Source organism: Bacillus rossius, chromosome 2 (genome assembly GCF_032445375.1).
Source record: "Bacillus rossius redtenbacheri isolate Brsri chromosome 2, Brsri_v3, whole genome shotgun sequence".
Lineage (NCBI taxonomy): Eukaryota > Metazoa > Arthropoda > Insecta > Phasmatodea > Bacillidae > Bacillus > Bacillus rossius.
This window is the reverse complement of record NC_086331.1, coordinates 114,420,431-114,440,357: the sequence shown is the minus strand read 5'-3', so window position 1 is coordinate 114,440,357 and position 19,927 is coordinate 114,420,431. Positions and strand designations below refer to the sequence as shown.

The window sequence follows — 19,927 nt, the reverse complement described above, 5'->3', positions numbered from 1 at the left end:
CTCTAAATGTGCAGGAAATAATTTTTATTGGGAAAAAACTAAGCTACATTTAAGGCACAATTTATACCTGTGTTGATGAAGGAAAGGATTTACCATTTTCAGAAAGAGTAGGAGAGTATGGGGGAATTTGTGAAGTGTGTGATTAGCATGAATATAGTTTATGGTGGAAGTTTTTCCGATAGCAAGATAATTGACATTATATTGGAGAATATGTGTCCTGCCAAGAGACGTGAATGCTCTTTTGTGAAAAGGCCACAAAATCTCCAAGAGTTATTCGGTTGGGCAATTGAAGTAGAAAAGATTTGGGGCTCTAAACTTGATTCTGAAGAGGGTGAAACCAAAGTATTTAAAGAGGAACGGAGGAAGATGACGAGATATCCTGAGAAAAGCTTAGTTTGTTATAAAAGTGGTAAAAAAAAAGGTCATGTTAAAGTAAACTGACCAAATAAGAATAATGGCATTTTCATGTGTGAATATTGTGGAAAGAGGGGACATGTTTTAAGGCGAAGGAAGAAATGGGCAAAATAATAATAATAAACAATAATATAATAATAAGCAATACCTAAAAAATACTAGAAAGCACAAACAAACTTATTTATTTGTTTATTTATGTTTGTGACATGCCCACTAGTAGTTTGAGACTTTGGTGGTGAGCATGAAATGCACACATATACAAGTACACACATACAGATGATATAAATACAAAATACCACAGAAAACAAACATACAAAAAAATGAAGGCACTACAAGTGGCCAGGCACCGCAGGCAGAATAACTATGCATAAGTGGGCACTACTTGCAGGGAAAAGTCCATGCAGATCTGCACCACATGCAAGCAGTTGCAACAACCTGCACGCACCGCTCACGAGCAGTGACATTACAATAACAATAGAGAAAGTATGTGACCATGTGCATAGGCATGAAAATAAAATACGGCATGATATACAAGAAATAAATGGAATGAGGTAAATACCATATAACATTAAAAGGACAAGAACAGAACTAATAGAACAATTATATGAAAAAATTATTAGGATTACAATTTAATTAAAATACAAAATTTTTAGCGGATTTATTGAAGTTACAAATTAATCTATAAATTAAATAGTTTTTGTTGTGTAGAGTGCATAACATATATATTGTAGAGGACTGTAAAACAAGGGAACTCTTATACCAGTATTGTCGAGGAAATATTTACAATTAAGTTTACATTTGTATAAAAAAAGAGACTAAATAACCTCTACAATCGGAAGGGGAATGTCTTAAGACTTACAATTTTGAAAATTTTGTTTTATATGGATTCTAATTTTTCTCTATCAAAATTAATAATATTATTCAAAATTACTTAATAGTATTCTAATTTACTTTTGACTAAAGCTAGGTAAAATGTGAATGGAATCAATATTTGAAGTATAGAAAATTATGTAATTAGTTAAAGTTAGGATTCTACCGGAAATGGATAAAGAGAATTTACATGAAGATGAAAAAATAATTTGGAATTCAGGATGACCCCAGATTTTTTATACTACGGGATACTGAGTTTTGAGTGTTTTCTAGAAAATAAATATGCCTAATTGGTTGATTTTCAAAGTGAAGGAGATAATTTTAGTTTTAGCTTTGTTAAGAGAAACAAGATTGAGTTTACACCTATTTTCAATTTCAGTATATGTGTGTGTGTATGTGTGTGTGTATGTGTATGTGTGTATGTGTGTGTATGTGTGTGTGTGTATGTGTGTGTATGTGTGTGTATGTGTGTGTATGTGTGTATGTGTGTGTGTGTATGTGTGTATGTGTGTGTATGTGTGTATGTGTGTATGTGTGTATGTGTATGTGTGTATGTGTGTATGTGTATGTGTATATGTGTATGTGTGTATGTGTATGTGTGTATGTGTATGTGTATGTGTGTGTATGTGTATGTGTGTGTATGTGTGTATGTGCATGTGTGTGTGTGTGTTTGTGTGTGTGTATATATATAGTACCGCCTTGAGGAACACCAGAACTAGCATGCAAAAAAAATAGATAAAAATAACTTATAGCTGCTTTATTAATATTAATTAAGTAAAATATCAGACGTAATTAAGAACATAACAATTATGAAAAGACATTGTTAACATTTGGAAGCATATAAACAGCTGCTATTTATATGATACCAGAAACCCATTTATCATCTCTGACTAAAACAAAATGTAATGCATATTTAATGGAATTGTTTTAAAAGTGGGAAGGGCAAGAGCCTGGGTTGCTACAAGATCTACTTTAGGGGTCGGGTTTTGATGCAAAGAGAAACTAACATGCAGTCCGATGTGGGATGGACTGATGAGTATCAGTGCAAATGTCCTGATTAAAAAAATGCATATAATAATACTTCATACTAAACTTAGTAAAAAACAAACAAAATAAAAGTTCTCAATATAATTCTACAAGAGTTTTAAAAACTTTCCTTTGCTAAATATAAATAATTCTAAAAAATATGGACAGTTAATAATTTGTTACCTCATAAACAACTTGATCAGAAAGAGTTAAATCCAAAACACCTTGCTTCCTTAAACTAGATGCCATTTCAAACACCAAGTACGGGCAGATAGCATCGGCTCCATATCCAAGCAAAACACACATGTGATGCACTTCTCTGCAAAAAAACAACACAAAAAAGTTTTACTTAACACAGATTTTTGGGTTCATAACCAATACCAGTGTTATTTGCTAACCATGCTATTCGGAAGAGTGTGAAAGTTGATTTTAGGCCTCCTAAAATCAAGGTTGTAGATAAATAAAACATCCAAGGAAAATTATTTTCAGTGTCATGTTTACTCAATATAATTCAGTTTCTTTTATTATGTTTATTCAAATCATTTGGCTGCAAACATAAATCATTTGGACTTGGTAATTTTACAACACACATGTTTTTATGGTAGATAAAAAACAGCCACCAACCAGATGTACACCCACCCTTACACCTCCCCCCCACCCCCCCAAACTCATCAACAGGACTGCTGCCAGCTATGTTTATGTTGACAGTCCAAACAATTTTCTTCTCCTACCTAACTTCATGTGGTAGGGGGGAGGGGTCTTCCAGGGCTTTTATGACAAAATTAATATAAAGTTTTCTTCAACCACACAAGGGCAGTAACAAAGAGCAAAGAAATACTACAGAAAAGTACAAGTGTTGCAGACAGATACAGATCAGCATGTTTTTTGTATACAAATTTCATGATTTATGTTTTGGTTGGTCCCAATCAACAGGATAGATCAGGAGCATACAGTGTATAGCTAAACAGATGTTAAATGATGAATGTTTCATTTAAATCTTCACTACCATGCAACATTTTTTTGTATAACAGTGCATTATTTCAAAGTTTTCTCCATACCTATGCTAATCTAAAATGTATTTGAAAAGAAAATGAGTTACCTGGCTTCAGCAGTTTCAATTACAAGCCCAACTTTCATTCTTTGGCGTTCTTCAATCAGGTGATGGTGTGTAGCTCCTAGGGCAAGTAGCATACTAACTGGAACCCTAAAAAAGAGAGAATCACATTTATACCTAATTACGATTTTTTTTTTTCATGTTTATGTGGAACATGAAAGATTACTGCATCAACAAGAGGATCTACAGCAATAAGAGGATCTACATCAATGTAAGAGGTTACTGTCTTAACATTATCACTTGTGTATGAAGGTGTGCTGGCCTATTTTCATCTTACCCTACAATCCTATCTGGACTGCACTATTTGAGGAATATGGACTGGTCACACAGGATCTTTCAAATTCTTACATGGTCACACATATTTATTTATGCCTACTTAATGTGTTGACCAACAAATATCATAATTTACAAGCATGTACAGTTCTACAGCATATGAGTTATTTTAGTAAAATTTATACTGGAAATATAGAAATTGTAACAAAAGGTACCAATAAACATGTATGTACTGCTGTCTAAGTTAGTTTTACCTAAATGCAAATCATACACTAAAAGTTCAAATAAACAGATCACTACAATGTAATCCATGTTAATGTCTACAAAAATGTATAAAATGTATATATGTAGATACAAATAACATATAGATCAACATGTCAACACCAACCCATTTACCTTAATTTTACAATGAATGATTGTTGAAGAAATTTAAATCCTAGAAGTACAAACAAACTCGTCTCTACTGCACAATCCCATTTTATTTTATCACAAATGTATACATACAAGGAAAAATCTACATACCATCACATATTTAATGCATGATCTAGCTAAATCTTTTCGCGAAGCTATACCCAAGAAATCTAATCGAATAGGTGAACTAAAATCAGAAAACAAAAATGTTAGCTGTTCAAGTTATTAGAAAGAAGCACTCACATACAGTTCAGAAACAAGCCCTATTAGCATCACTGTACCAAAAAACTAAAAATTAACATTAACTTTGGTGTTTCTTAGTTGATGTAATTTACTTGCATTTTTAGTAACTGAGGTTAAATCTTTGCAACATAGGTAAATAAAAAAAGCTCTTAAAAACTGATATGAATTATAAATCATTTGAGTTCAGGTGGTGAAAAATACCTTCATGATTCTGCATTATTTTCGCTATCTAAATTCTGTTTTACCTTAATAAACAATTAAAAATAACTTAGCCTCCTGTGAATAATTTTTTTGAATAAAAACCAAGTCTATTTTCAGGTAAACACGGTACACCATAATGAATGATAGTATTTTGGGTTTACTATGCTTTTCCGAATATTAGTTCACAGAGTACTTTTACCTTCTTCTTCTTCTCACTGTCCCAATAATTTTAAACACATGGCTCAACTATTTATTCAAGGATGCACAATGTAATAATATTTTCTATAGAACTTACTGGGCATAAATTTAAATAATTCATGATCTATGTAGTACATGGATTAGAGATTAGCACCTTCAAACCTTGGGAAAATGCTCCGGAAGGCAACCATGGAAGGAACGTTAATTTTCAGAATTTTTGCCGAATAATTTTGTACAATTCAGAATTACTATAAAATTGTAGTGTTGCGGTCGCAAACTGGTTATTCTACTCACTTCTATGGTTGCACACATGTCATAGCAGGTTTACTCAAGGAAAATAATTGGTACACCCTGATTACCTAGAAGCTGTATGGTGTGTAATTTATTGAAATATTGCATGGGGTACCACAGAGGCACGTCACTGGACTCTCATCCCGGAGAGCCCATGTTACAGGCTTGGTCTGGATATTCAGATTCTGTACTCCATGGTTTCCCTAAATCACTCTAGGCACAATCTGAGATGGTTACTCCAAAGACATCCCTCTAGTTGTGTTGTGCCTTTGTCTCTCTAACGACTTTGCTATCAACACGGCACAAAAAAAATAATTTTGTTACTGGAAGATTTAAAGACAATTATTCTATTTTCCCAAACTTGGCAAGTGTCAAAGGGCAACATTGGGAAGTTCAGGGGTTTTATAACTTACAAGTAAGTTTGTCAGTAGCATCAAAAGGTTAATCATTTACACACTTTTACGGCTATTCTAGTTCACAATGATTATGAGCACTTAGAAATTGGTAAACAATGATATTGCAAATTCAGAAAAAATTTCAATACATTCTACCTACACAAACATAAAAATTTAGTTTTGGTACAACTTAAATGTGTCGCAATATTATTTTAAAAACCAAATTTTAGTGATAATATATCACAAAAAGTAATACTAACAATGGTAATGTAAACTTCAGTTCATCAACACATTCTAACATCATTATAACATACATAAAAACTGCAATACAACTAGTTTAAATTATTGAATCAAAAGATTCATAATTCATCATTTTTGTTATATAAATAACTTTGTCCATAGCAAAATCTTGAAAATGAAACTGTCATAGCATTCTTAATAAGGATAGTTATCAAGTTGATAAGGTTTTTCTGATTAATCAGGGTAGTTCAAGAAAATTGAAGTTTTGTTCAAGAAATCAAAGTTTTCTTCAAAATGATAAAAAGTTTGTTCAATTTAGGATTTATTCAATTAATAAAATTAGCTGACTTAATCAGGGTTTAAATAAATTTTCAAGGTTTTTATCAAATAATAAATTTCCTGTTTTCTCCCTGTTAATAAGGAATAGAAATTATTTTTGTCTTGAGAAATGAAATTTTCCAACACTTTCCAAGTGAAATTTCTTTAGTTAGTATCTTAGTTCAAATGATTTTAAGTAATTCAAAACCAGAATTTTGAATCATTTATTGTAGAAGAATACTAGACCGAACTATGTATTTTGGAATAAATTTTTTACTAATGGTATTGTTTACTTAAGAATATTTTTTTAAAAACCAAATTATTACCTTTGAGAGCCACTTTTCCGATCTGACAGTATTATAAGCTGATAGTTATTTCGAGCAGCTGTGCAAGTTTCTTGGCATATCCTTTCCAAGGCTATTGCAAATCCTTTGGGGCCCAACTCCTTCTCAAAAGTGACATCAATTACTTTAGACTAAAACAAAAAGGAGAGAAAAATCAATGCATATGTTAGTATGATATGAAACGAAAAATTGAAATAACTCCTAAAAACTATAATTATTAATTACATCACAAAACATAATGTATAAAAATGTTTAATATAAAATAAATTACTGTTTAATCATTAATAATAGACGTATTGAGCAAATAATATATATCTAATAATACACACCTTCCAATTTCTGTAACTTGTCATCTTGATCACTTCCATGTCTTTTAGAGAAATTATTGGATATTTAAGGAACAATCTATGGCATTGCATAGAACTTGGTTCCAGCAAATTAGCTTCAGGTCCAATTGGGCACATTAATGACATAACCACCTTCTCTCGAAAAGGATCAATAGGTGGATTTGTCACCTAAACATACAGAATTAGTAAACATTAAATGCATTAAATAATAATAATAATACTTTGTACTTATATTTACTTAAAACCATTTCAACCTTAGGAGAAATTTGAATTTCAAAATTTCTATCAAAACTTTGAAAATAAATTATATTCACAAAATTTAATGCCAGCTGATTTAGTACTACACGAAAACACAACCTTAACAGTTTACACAATATTATTTAGTTTAAGTGATAGATAGCCCATGAAGAAAAAACCCTGATTCCAATAATTTATATTTTACCCATCCAAAAACCAGTAACAGATAACCGGTTATTTTTATGGTTTTAGAAAAACATTTAGTCACTAGTGAATATAAAAAAAACTATTGCCAGAAATGTTTTTTTTTTTTAACTAGTTAAATTTAAAAAAACCTATTAAAATCTCTATTTGCAAAATTTCCACATTTCAGTATCCATTGAAAGCTCTAAAACTTACAATTTTACAAGACTGCAAATATGTCTAGAAAATAACAACTGGACATGAATGATATAGATAAAGTTAGATAACAATACATCAGAACACTATGTTTAGTATATTACATCAGCACAAATTGTCTTTGATCAAGAGTTAGAACTTGTGGTAAGTATTACTGCTGTTTAGTTTATTACATAAATTAGATATTTTTTATGTTGATATTTTCTATGAAAGTAATAAATACAGTTATGGGCAGAGTTGAAGACAAGTTAAAAAAAATTGCATCAATATATCTTTTGAGTGCTTAAATAGGTGCTTTATCATCTTTTATCTAGCAGGTGGAAAAATTTTTAAGTACTTTTCTTTCTGGATCGAGAGTGCGGCAACATAACCAAGAATATACTTTAGTATTTCCCTAATCTGGTGAATTTTTGTATTATTTTTAGTTTTGGTAAACCTATATTAGATTATGATCTATCTCGGGGATACAAAAGTTCAGAAAGCTCCCGCAACTATGTTGGTGTTTGCTACGAGTAGAAAGGGGGTGCATATTTGTAATAACAAGTTAAAAAAAATACCACTACATGTCTAAAGCGAACAGTCTTAGCACTTTTATCATGCAAAAAAAAATGCATTAAATTGGCTTCAGATTTGAAATTGTTTACTTTTCTTTTAAAACTGTAAAGACTTTGAATTTGCACCCTTGTCCATGAAATAAAAAACAGCTATATGTCTTGTAACCACCACTTTCATAATATAGTTTTTTTTTTAATTATTGGTAACTGTTACCGAAGTGGTACATAGGCCTACGTAATGTCCGATTGTAATTTTTAAAATGCTCGTATAAATACACATTTGTTTATTGAAGTAGTGGTGTAATTTCAAAAATATAAGAACAAACACTGCAGAATACATTACCGAAGAATTTTTTTTTTCAAAGAAAGAAACTAAACAAGAAATAAAAAGTTTTTATTCACTGAAATCAACCAGTTTTATTTACTATTTTTTGCCAGTATCATTAGACATTGATCTTCAACATGATATTTAGTACAATGGTTTTTTAATTCATGCGGTTATTGCTAATGTACGTTATCTTGATGTGCCTTGCAGGAAACTAGTTCTGGGTGCAGTCACACAGGCATGTCAGGTATGTTCATGTAGCTATTGAAGTCCCCGTTAATGGTTTGATAAATAAACATAATGGAAATATCGTTATCCCCACAGTGGAATTAACAACGGTATTTGTTTCATAAAATACACATTGGGATATACATATTAAATTTTTCCTCGACTATAATACCAAGTGTAACATTTTTCATTAATATCAATTCACCACTCATATACAGAACAATTTTCTGTTTTCTGTACATGGATGATCATAATACAAAAATTACATACATTTGTCCTATTATGTTTTCAGTATTACAAATAAATATGTATAACATAAAATAACATTAGAAAAATTCTTTTTTACACCTACCTGTGCAAAAAGCTGTTTGAAGTAGTCATACAAGAGAGGCTGGAACTGCGATAAGCACGCCAATGGTGCATCATTGCCCATTGAGCCCAGCGCTTCCTTCCTAACCCACAAAGTAGTCATTGTTAGTTACAAACACCTACACACTACATTCCTAAAAAATTACGAGAACATAGTAATAAATATTAACATAAAAATAGAATTTTGTTGTAACAGCTTAGTTTTCAACTTTTTAATTTTAATTCGCTGCCTTAAATTGAACCCCAAATCTTTCCTACACTAGGATTTCACTTAAATAAAAGTTTTCTTTCATAAAAAGACAAATATTACAGTCACTTCAGAAATGTTATAAAATGGTTTCCACTTTCCACTACTATGCAGACTTCCTAAACAGTGAAATGTTTACAATAGCTACACACTACTGTGTCCATAGAAGAAATATAGGAGAATCATGTACCTGACAAGCATTAAGATAGGGGTACCAGTCATAAAATAAATTTAAAAAAAAAAATCACTTTTGTACAAAAGCCACACTGTATAAAGCTGTAGCGGCTCCATTATTAGTACTTTTCATGAATGACATCTCACTCAAAATATGACAAAAATACTAGAGAAAGTAAAACAAAAAATTAGGCATTTTATAAAAACATTTTACCTAGCAATGGCTATCCTTTTTCTATTACTATCTTAAAAAAACAAATGTATGACTTTTTAGCAATTCCATCAACCTCAAAACAAGCACAATAATATTTGCACTTTAAAGTGAAAGAGAAAATATGCATAATTCTTTTTTTTTTTTTTTATCTTTTATTGCTTGACAAAATGGAATATTTATGATTGTGCTAATGCCTGCCATCTTCGCGTGCTATTTCTATTGTGTGTCAATCAATTCCACAATTTTTAATCTCATTGATGGAAAAAAATACATACAGCATCTTTTTAGTCTAAGAAGCACTGCCAGCAACACTAAATGAAGAGGTTAGTATTTGAATTTTTTGGATGTAATATAAACTAATTAAAATTATTTTTCCAATTAATTCATTAAAAAAATACAAGCCTATTTGGAAAAAATATGCTTTTCAAGATTGCAACTGCAGCACAACAGTTTTTAAAATTTGACGAAATTAATAGGAAAAAAAATTGCAAGCCATTTTGGTCTCATAAAATTTTTGCCGACTTTCTGCAATAAATCATTATTAATGACAAAATTTTACACACTCCTTGACCAGAACATGTATATTTGCTAGTTTCTTATTAAAATGTCCTCACATTTTATATAGTATGCTCTTACAAGCTGGTCTTAAAAAATACTCCACAATTTCTATGTCTTTCAAATGCCCAAAATATTTTTAATGGTCAAAACAAACTGTAAACACATGCGTGGTCCATGTAAATGTGATAGAAAGCTATTACAGGGAAAAACAGTGTATGTATGCTGGCACACAAAGATTGGCCAAAAAATATTGCAATGCTTTGACAGCTATGTGTGGAAATGGAATACCTATTGTACAAAAATTTATAGTTTTGAGTTTTTGTGGAATACGTAAGCAGGACTTTCACAAGGGCTGTATAAGTAAATGCAATTACAAACATTTAAATGCTGGTGTTCATAACACTCTGGGGTTCTGACTAATTTAGTCCATACGCTCAATGGCTGGATTCCCAGCCGGATTCGGTATTTTCACAGGCCCAAAATTTCCTTCCTGGCTTGGGGCATGCACTATGAAATCCATTCACTATGAGTAGGGACAATTTTATACGATAAAACCAAAACAACACCGAAAAGAATGCCAATACATCACATAACACCAAAATTCAATTTAATACACCACAAAGCACCGAAATGCAATAAAATCATACAAATTAATCAGCTTTTTCAATCAAAACTTAACTCTAATGACAATATACACTCTTTTAAATAATAAATTCAATTAAAGTAATTTATTTGGCATGAAGTTTGTACATTTTATGCAAAAAAAAATTGGGAAAAGTTTACTTCTTTTCAATCTTGTAATTTTTTATTGTAACTCATTTTTTGCACTATGATGTTTATACATTTTTAAATCACTAAAATACTTAACAGATTTATTTTATTTGTTCCAAATAGTAAGGTATACTTGATACAAATCATTATATTTTTAAAGTATATCATGTATCAGTCAAAATGACACAGTTTTGGAGAAATTAGTATCATGTAACATGTGTCACATGTGTTCAATATCTTTTCTAATAAACAGATTTCATAAAAAACAAAACCAATAAAACCAAAATCTCCTGTTTTAAAAACAAAATTTGCATGAAAATAAAACAATATAATCTGGTCTCTAAATATGTGTTTCCAAAATTCTTATAAATATATTATTAATAAAAATAATCTATTTTAATTTATTTCCATCCAGCCTTTAAGTCAACAGGGAAACAATATACAACAGGCTTGCTGAGTTAATAAATCTAAGCACAAAAAACACATTATTAATTGTGAGGATTCATCATCATGGAAGTCCAACTTCACTAACTAGAAACTGAATTTCTATTATTCTACATCAAGTACATCCTACTAGCAATAATTGAGTTAAAATTTCAGAAGTAAATGTATGTCTCTCTCTCTCTCTCTATCTCTCATTATAAAAAATTAGACAAAATCACCAAGGGATTCCTGTCACAAATAATATTAAGATGGTTTGTAATTTTTAATGTTAAGTTACGGCACTTAGCCTGTAAGATGGTCAAAATTATTCATTGTATGAATGAAGAGCATGCACTACCAATTGGTAACTAGGAAAGGTGGTAATTCTAGCAATGTCAACTTTTTTTTAATGAAGTATTCCAAAGATGCACAAGTTGTAAAGTTTTGTAACGCAAAAATCAACTTTAACTTCAGAAAATGTAAACTCACTAAGGATGTTAACTCAAAGTTAAAATATAAGGAAGATAGAAGAGACAGCTAATAGGGTGTGCAATGGCTGAACATCAAGCTGTGTGGTTGAAATACACAAACTGAATGATAAGGTCATAACTTTTGATTGTATGAGCATCTCTGGTAATCAAAATATGTTGTGTGGCATCATTGTCACATTTAAATTCTATAGCACAGCTCCTTTTGAGTATCTTTGGCTGGGTACTACTGTAAATACAGTGGTAGTTTACTGTAGTTATTATTTTCCAGACTGAAAACAATTTCTGCTACTTATAATTCTATAAAATATACAATGGTACTACAATATAGAATTTCAATCTGTTTACAAAAAATTGCCAGGGTACAGCAAAACCAATTCCTTAAACCACTTAATGCACTTAAATTCTATCATACAAATATTTAGAGCCATAGTCAATCAAATCCACAGCATAGCACATAAAAGGAGCAAATGTGAAGTCCAAAACTTATCATAAAAAATGTATCCATGAAGCAACAGACAAAATTTTTATGACTAATATTTACTGGTAGTTAACTAGAATTTGATAATGGACAGAAATTCAATAATTTTGGATCTAGGCAGTACAATACAAGCAATGATCAAAACTACTTAATTTTTCCAATTTTTAATGTCTCATTTGCTATGTTAAAAGTTGCAACCACAGTGTTTCTACAAGTCAGTTAATAACTAAATCAATATTAAAAATAGTAAATTATTGAAAAGTTTATAAATGTATCTGAATTATTTACACAGAGTCTGCATTTGTTTATCAAAAGGAACAGTATTATGGCTTACTTGGTTTGCATCATTGGAATGAGCAGCATGCTTATTGTTTCAGTCGTGTAGCTGAAGAGAGCAAGCCTTTTGTCACCACCCCACATCATTGCAATATACTCATCTTCGCTATAATTTGAATTCTTCAGCAATTTGTCACTGATTGCCACAGAGTCATTTATATTATTCTCAGGATGGGCAACTGCAACGTGAGCTTTGTGAAAATCTTCCAGTAGAATCTACTTAGCCATGTGGAAAATAAAAAAGAAATAAAAATTTATAAGAACACACAAAAATGCAGATATGGCACACAAAAACATACATTAATCATATTTGGGCAAATTTTAAATGTACATAGGGCACAGAAGAAACAAACAAACCAACATACACGACATAGTCTCCTTTAGGATGAGACAACATTAAATAAAATAGACAATGAACATGCAATGAAAGAGTATATAAATAATTTTATCAAGATCATTTAAGTACAGAGAAATTGGAGAGAAAAAAAAAGACAATTGTAGCTTATTAAATCCAATAGCAATTCTGAAACTTAGTGACAATACATTAACAGGGTGGCTACAGATACTCTGCCGAAAAATTCCCTGACATTTCCCTGACATTTCCCCGAAATTTCCAACTGTTAAAATACTTTGTTGTGACGTAACTTAAACATTTCCCCTAGAATTTCTTTCAATGCAAATTGTATCCAAACAGTAAATTACCAACCTCATTTATTATATTGCACTTTAAATTAAATGAAAACATTACTCAACAAAAGTTGGTGTTTCTTGCTGGTGATATGACTTCTTACGGCTTGTTTACCCATGTTACTTAGACTGAATTTTGTATGGCAAAAAGTACACATGGCAGAGTATTGATCCCCGGGTGATTCTCTTAGCCAGTTCTTGAAGTCTGGATCTAAAAGCCATGAATTTCGACATGGCAACTAAGTGGTGGTTAAGTTTGAAAAATTAGAAATATTAAACCATAACTCAAATGCCTGACTTTTTTAAAACTTATATTAGATTTTACGTGTTTCAAATAGTCTTCTACTGAATTAACATTAATGCATTACTATGGTCGACGTTCATAACACAGAAGCACTCTTGATGATGAGAAATCGCAGTTATCACTCGCAAAGGCATGTCAAATGGCAAACTTGCATGATGGCACTTCAAAACAGCTAATAAATAAATAAAACCAGTTGTTTATGTTCACACTTCAGACAAAAATTCCAAGATGTTATTCACGGAAAACTACATCCAACTAGTCAACATGCACGCACGCAAGGCACACGCGTGCATGGCTAAGACAATTGTTTTCGAACAATCGAACTGTCCGTCCGCCATTACGTTGATGACGTGCTCGGCACTCGCTAGACGCAGCTCGACGGGAAAACTAAAATGTACATCAAGTTCTGTTCCTGCCCGAACACGCCCGAATATTCACCTTCGGCCGACCTCGGGTTTATTTTTATATATATTTATATTTCTCTGTTTATTTAATGTAGCTATACTAACCTAACAAACCGTCCATAGTGTTTTAAAGTGTTTTGATGTAGCTAACCTAACCGACCACTTTTAAAATTTGAATTCATTTTTCCTGCTCAAAAATAAAACAAATCCCGAGGTTGGTCGAAGGTGAATATTCGGGCGTGTTCGGGCAGGGACAGAACTTGATGTACATCTTAGGCTTCTCCAGCTCCACACGGTCCGGCTGGGGCGCAGTCAAGAAGCTTGAGGATGTCGGCACGGTCCGGTGGGCCAGCATCAAATGCAAGCACGCACCCTGAATTTTCGCGGTTTTTTTTTTTTACGGGAAAAAATGTGGGAGTAAAATGGGTAGATACAATTTTAATGTGGTTGAAATAAAATAAAATGCATTAAAATAGTGTATAAAAATGAGAAATCGCAAAAATACTTTACAACAAAAAATTTCCTGCACCTTGGCCAGAATTCCCTGACATTTCCCTGTTCTCCCTGACATACTAAATTTCCCTGACTTTTCCCGGTTTTCCCGGTTTTCCCGGTCTGTAGCCACCCTGATTAAATGGTGTTTGTTTTCAAAGACTGTACACAATGCTGATACTTGCCTGTTTTCAGTTTGAACAAATGCTATTTTGAATAGCTGCACTATATTATCGAACAAATAAAAAACTTAACTAGTCACCAAACCACAACATAAAATTATGAAGTCACAAGAAAGGAAAAAAACATGAAAACTTTATTCTAAACAAAGGAAAACTTTTACAAATTGTATATGATAATAGTACAGACATTTATCTCTCTTTGGTATTTCTTTTAATTCTGAAACACATTTCATAAAGTCTTATTTTTCTTAATTATTCTGATTGCTTAAATCTATATCTACTTCATCCAATCAATATAAAGTAAATCCCATCTTAGAAAATATCATCAGAGAAAATACCGACCAAGAAAATGACACATTATTAATTTCTCTGTACAGCAAATTTATATTTCCCACGCCCTTGAATTTCACCAAATGGGGACACACCCTTGAATTTCAACATGTAACGACATGTACATTCATCTCGCTTAAAACATTTACAATGCAACCACATTTCCTGAGCAAAACATTTGAAATGCACCATTATTATTTACAAAACTACGATAAGATCATAGTCTTTGAGTCATAGATAAAGTGATGTGTTAAAAATGTCAAACATTCCACACAAAATAGCTACCATTCACTAGCCCTGTAAGCACAAGGATATCTTGAACTAAGCAGCAATCAATTGTTAACCAAGCATACGCTATCTTTCAACCTTTTTGTACTGGTAGCATTACAGTATTGGAGGTAGTAAAAAAAATTTGTCTTTCGTTTATGCAGCATGCAGTCTAAAAGTTTTATGTGAATCTTAATGTGGTTACTTTTTTTTAATGCAAAGTGTGTATGGTGGAAAACAGTTTCATTATGGATTCCTGCCATTTAAAAATTGAGTTTTGTATAGTAATGTACTTCAATTGTACCAAATGAATTTTGCATGGATAGGTTTTGATGTTTTGAATATCAACAACTCATACTAAAATGACATAACTTTTTGTTGAGCCACATTTGAGAAATTAAATTTTGAGTATGCTGCATTCTAACACTTTTGTTGACTTTTCTCACTGCTCTGGTAAGATAATTTCCTTAATAAGATAATTTTGTAAGCAACTCCCTTGGAAATTTTCGTAAGAGGGTTTTACTGTACTATCAAAAAATGTGGTAATGTCAAAAAAAGAAAATTAAAAATAATAATTAATATCTCCAAAATAATATTTTATATTGTTAGATACTTTCTCAACTACTGAATACATAAAATACAAATTGAATAAAAAATTTACAACTAAAAACCTTAAATAAATGGTCCAATTGGCAATTGAGTAAATGTTTTTATACACATTTGATGAGATTTAATCTGCATAAAACGTATTAATATGCTATATTATTACATAAAAGAGTTATTAAAATAGTATTAAAACCAAACAAAAATTAATAAATGTTTTTTTTAGCACATGAGTAAAATATTTACATACTTGTTCTCTGCATCTCCCCAATGTAAAGGTAAACCCTCCACCAAAATACAAAATAATTACATACGAGCACAGAGTAAAATGCACATTGACTCTGATTCTTGGGTCCCATGGCCCTTCTAAGACCGTTATTTGCCGACCATTCATCATGAGATTTGTGTGAACTAGTGCATCAAAGTGTGTGTGATTCCGAATGCATTTAGTGTTTATGTGTTTTCTTTGCTATGGTTTTTATAACTATTGTTTTTCACTTTCAATTAATAACTTTTACTGTCATAATGGAATGCTGTTGCATCAGATTCCGCGCCGGGCAACCGGACGGCTGACCTAGACTTGTAACACAACGGATCTCCCCTGATGACAGCAACACCACGACCAACTAGCAAAAACTACAGACAGCAGATGATCAAGGCTTTACATTATACAATACATACCTAAGCCCAAAACTAATGGAAGTCTTGAATCAAAATCTGTCACTAATGACAAAAAGAAAACCCCTCTAAAAGTTGGCATCAGAACTACAGCTTCTTTGAAAACCATCACCAAACCAGCATTCAAAAGAACCAAAACCCTGTTTGTAACACATTTTAATCTATCACTACAAGAAAAAGAAATAGTGGACTACATTGCCAACGAACTAAATCTTTCCCAAGTCAAAGTTGTGAAGCTTCAATCAAAATATAATACTTATGCATCTTTTCATCTCTTGGTTTTTTAATTCATACTTTTCTGACTGATAATATTGTGATTGCTGACCATACATGCTGATCCCTTTAGTTTCCTTTTAAATGGGTGTTCTTCCTGTATGAGTGGTGCAGCGTTGTCCTAGAGTATTTTATGGCTGCTGTCCCAGACATGTTCGGCAAGTCTAGATTTTTGAGTTTCACCCTTCTTTATGTTGCGTGTTGAAAAAGCCCTGCCAGTTTCTCCAATGTACATGCAGCCACATTCACAGGGTCTCTCATTAACACAGTTCTGACACTGCAAATCACCTATGGCAGGTTTTACTCCGGTAATCACACTTTAGAAATGGAATTGGACTTGAAAACTGTTCTTGCTCTGTGTTTTCTTTTTCACATCATCGTATCTTTTCTGAGAGGTCACGAACGTAGGAAATAACCAATGTGCCACTTGGTTTATCTGTAGTTATTTGTTGAGTGATTTGGGATTTGTTTGCTGTCATGTGCTGTTTTATGATGTCAGGTGGGTAGCCATTTGCTGGAAGTTCATATCCCAGTTCCGATATTGCAGAATTGCAAATAACATAAATTTATGCATATAATTTATAGTTATAAAAATTATCATGCACAGTTTTCGTGCAAGTAAATAAATATAAATAAAACTTTTATTTAAATATTTCAAACATATTTCTGTAAAATTATGTGCAATGCTGTAATAGTTGGTAACAAAATACCAGGCAAGCAAGTATTTTTGAGTTATGAGATTAAGTTCAACGGAACAGTAAAATAACTGAACAAGCTTGACTCAGCTATGTTATTCAAGCTATGTTTTAATAATGATTAAAATGACAATATTATAAAAATATAAATTACTTTTTATAAAATTTTAGGATTTTCATTAGTAATTTCGAGATATTTATTTACAGCATTCATTACAACAAAGTATGTGGTGCTGAAACAAACACAACTACTCCCAAATAAATTACATATGTAAATTGAACATGCACTAACTAAGTGAACAAGCACAATATCACTAGAATTTATACCGCAAAATAAGTTTTAAATTTACTTCTAATTTGGATACTACAAAATGGCATACAAGCAAAAAGAACACTGCCCAAACTAAAAAGTTGTATAATTCAAATTTTTAAAATGAAATATGGGTTAACTTACAATCACAAGAAGAATATAATAGAGTGCAATTCAAAAAAGCAAAACTATTAGAAAAACGCTCAATGCTTAACAATACAACAGTTTGAAACAACCCTGTAACAGTACAGTAGAAACAGTACAGCAGAGTGAGGTTGAGTCTCCCGAAAGTAAACTGAACACACATGACAATAATCAATTGTTAGCACTGTTAGTCACGTAATTGTATATGTTTACAGAAGCCAGGATAAATAACTGATTGCAATTCATTTCCACAGGTTACTTTCATTGGGTTAAATAAAGGTAAAACTTATTTTGTGGATGATAAAATATGGGGAAGAAAAAGGAGAGACTAAAATGAGAAAAACAACTGGAGGTGTGATTTCATTAAGAATATACTCTGAGCATGATTTTAGTAGTATATAGTAGTTTAACATCATACCGAGTGAGTCTGAATTTGACCGACAAACTTTTGCTGCAGGTTCATCACGACAAAATAGGTTGAAATTCTCTATGCAACTTATGGTCTAAAGTGTTTCCCAAGGCTGGTGTACACCTTTCCAGTACAACATTTTTGTTGTAAATAATAAAGTATTTTAGATGGAACACTGAGCATCTGGATTATGTTTCTTTGATTGAATGAAGTTCTATAACCACAACAAATTTTGTTGCTGTACCAAATTATTTCATTACAATAAATAAGAGTAACATCTTTATTTTCCAAATAGTTTTGTGGCAAATTACTACCCCCAATTATTTCAATGAAATAATTTTTCTACAGTCACAAAATTTGAGGTGGTTGTAGAACTTTGTTCAATTAAACATAATCCATAAGCTCAGTGTTATACCTTAATACTTTATTATTTATAAAAAATGTTTAGCCCCAACTTCAATGACATATACCAGACTTGGGAAGCACTTTAGACCAAAAGTCGTATAGGGTTTACAACTTATTTTGTTGTTATGATCCTGCAGCTGAAGTTCGTCTGTCAAATTCAGACAAATGTGAACTCTATAGGTAAAAAAAAAAGTTGTTAATTAATAATTTCTCCCTTTATTCTGTGAAAAAAAATAATTCTTCATGTTATGTTACATCTAACAACCATGGGCACACCATTATGTGCTATTTTACAGAGATGTAAATTTTACAAATTGCTGACATGACAGTTTCAACTTAATTTTCACATGACTGGTTGGTTCTCTTCCCAGTAAAACACAGTAGCTGTAAAGGTGTTAGTTGCCTCACAACAACCGTAAGTCTGGATTTTACTATTCTTTTAACCATGCTGAAAAGAAAATAACTCCAGAATGTTTCAAACAAAACATATATAACATAAAAAGTCAGAGCTGTTATATTTTATCACAAATTTGCAAATAACCAAGGGTTTAGAAAAAAATCAGAAAAATTAACTCAAAATGATTCACACAAACAATTTATAATATATATGCATAACACTACTTCAACTTTAGCTACATACATGCACAAAACAAAATAAAAAAAATTGCCAAACCAAAATATTGTAATGCTCACAACAATTATATATACACTCAGACCCCATAAAACAAATTAGGGAATCTTAAAACTCACCGCCTATGATAAAACACGATCAGCCATCGCAATATAGGACAAAAGAAAAATAATATTAATGAATGATTAAAATCAAACTGTAACAATTCAAAACAGACAAAACAATTATTTGTGATCTAAGTATTAAAAATTACAATACTGATAAAATATATTATATTCGTAATAGAAACAATTGAAAAGTTTAACCAATGGAACCTAAATAATATTATGCTACAGATGAAGTAGATTCCAGATAAAACATTAATCAATATTTTTTAATAATACTTAACATATTTACACTAATATTATCCCATGTTTGTTAAAATAATCTCTGTTTCAATTAACTGTAAACCATAGAGCACAAAACAATATTTTCATCTTCCAAACCAACCTGACCAAAACACTTTTTTAAAAACTATTATTGCCTTAATAATAAAAACTACACTAAGTAAAGTACAGTATAACACAGTACAGTATAACACAAGTGCAAAATATAATACTATGAATTTGGGTATTTAAAAGTAGA

General features: G+C 31.3%; 1 protein-coding gene across 1 annotated transcript in view; it reads right to left on the bottom strand.

Moving 5' to 3' along the window:
* The window catches only part of LOC134529642 (uncharacterized), a 192,419-nt gene that overhangs the window by 85,941 nt on the left and 86,551 nt on the right, over positions 1-19,927 (bottom strand). Inside the window, exons 12-17 of the mRNA XM_063363952.1 lie at positions 12,488-12,705; positions 8,781-8,880; positions 6,668-6,853; positions 6,321-6,469; positions 3,410-3,514; positions 2,494-2,629 (exon numbers count right to left, since the gene is read on the bottom strand). Coding sequence (XP_063220022.1) covers positions 2,494-2,629; positions 3,410-3,514; positions 6,321-6,469; positions 6,668-6,853; positions 8,781-8,880; positions 12,488-12,705 — 894 coding nt within the window. The remainder of the gene's footprint in view (positions 1-2,493; positions 2,630-3,409; positions 3,515-6,320; positions 6,470-6,667; positions 6,854-8,780; positions 8,881-12,487; positions 12,706-19,927) is intronic.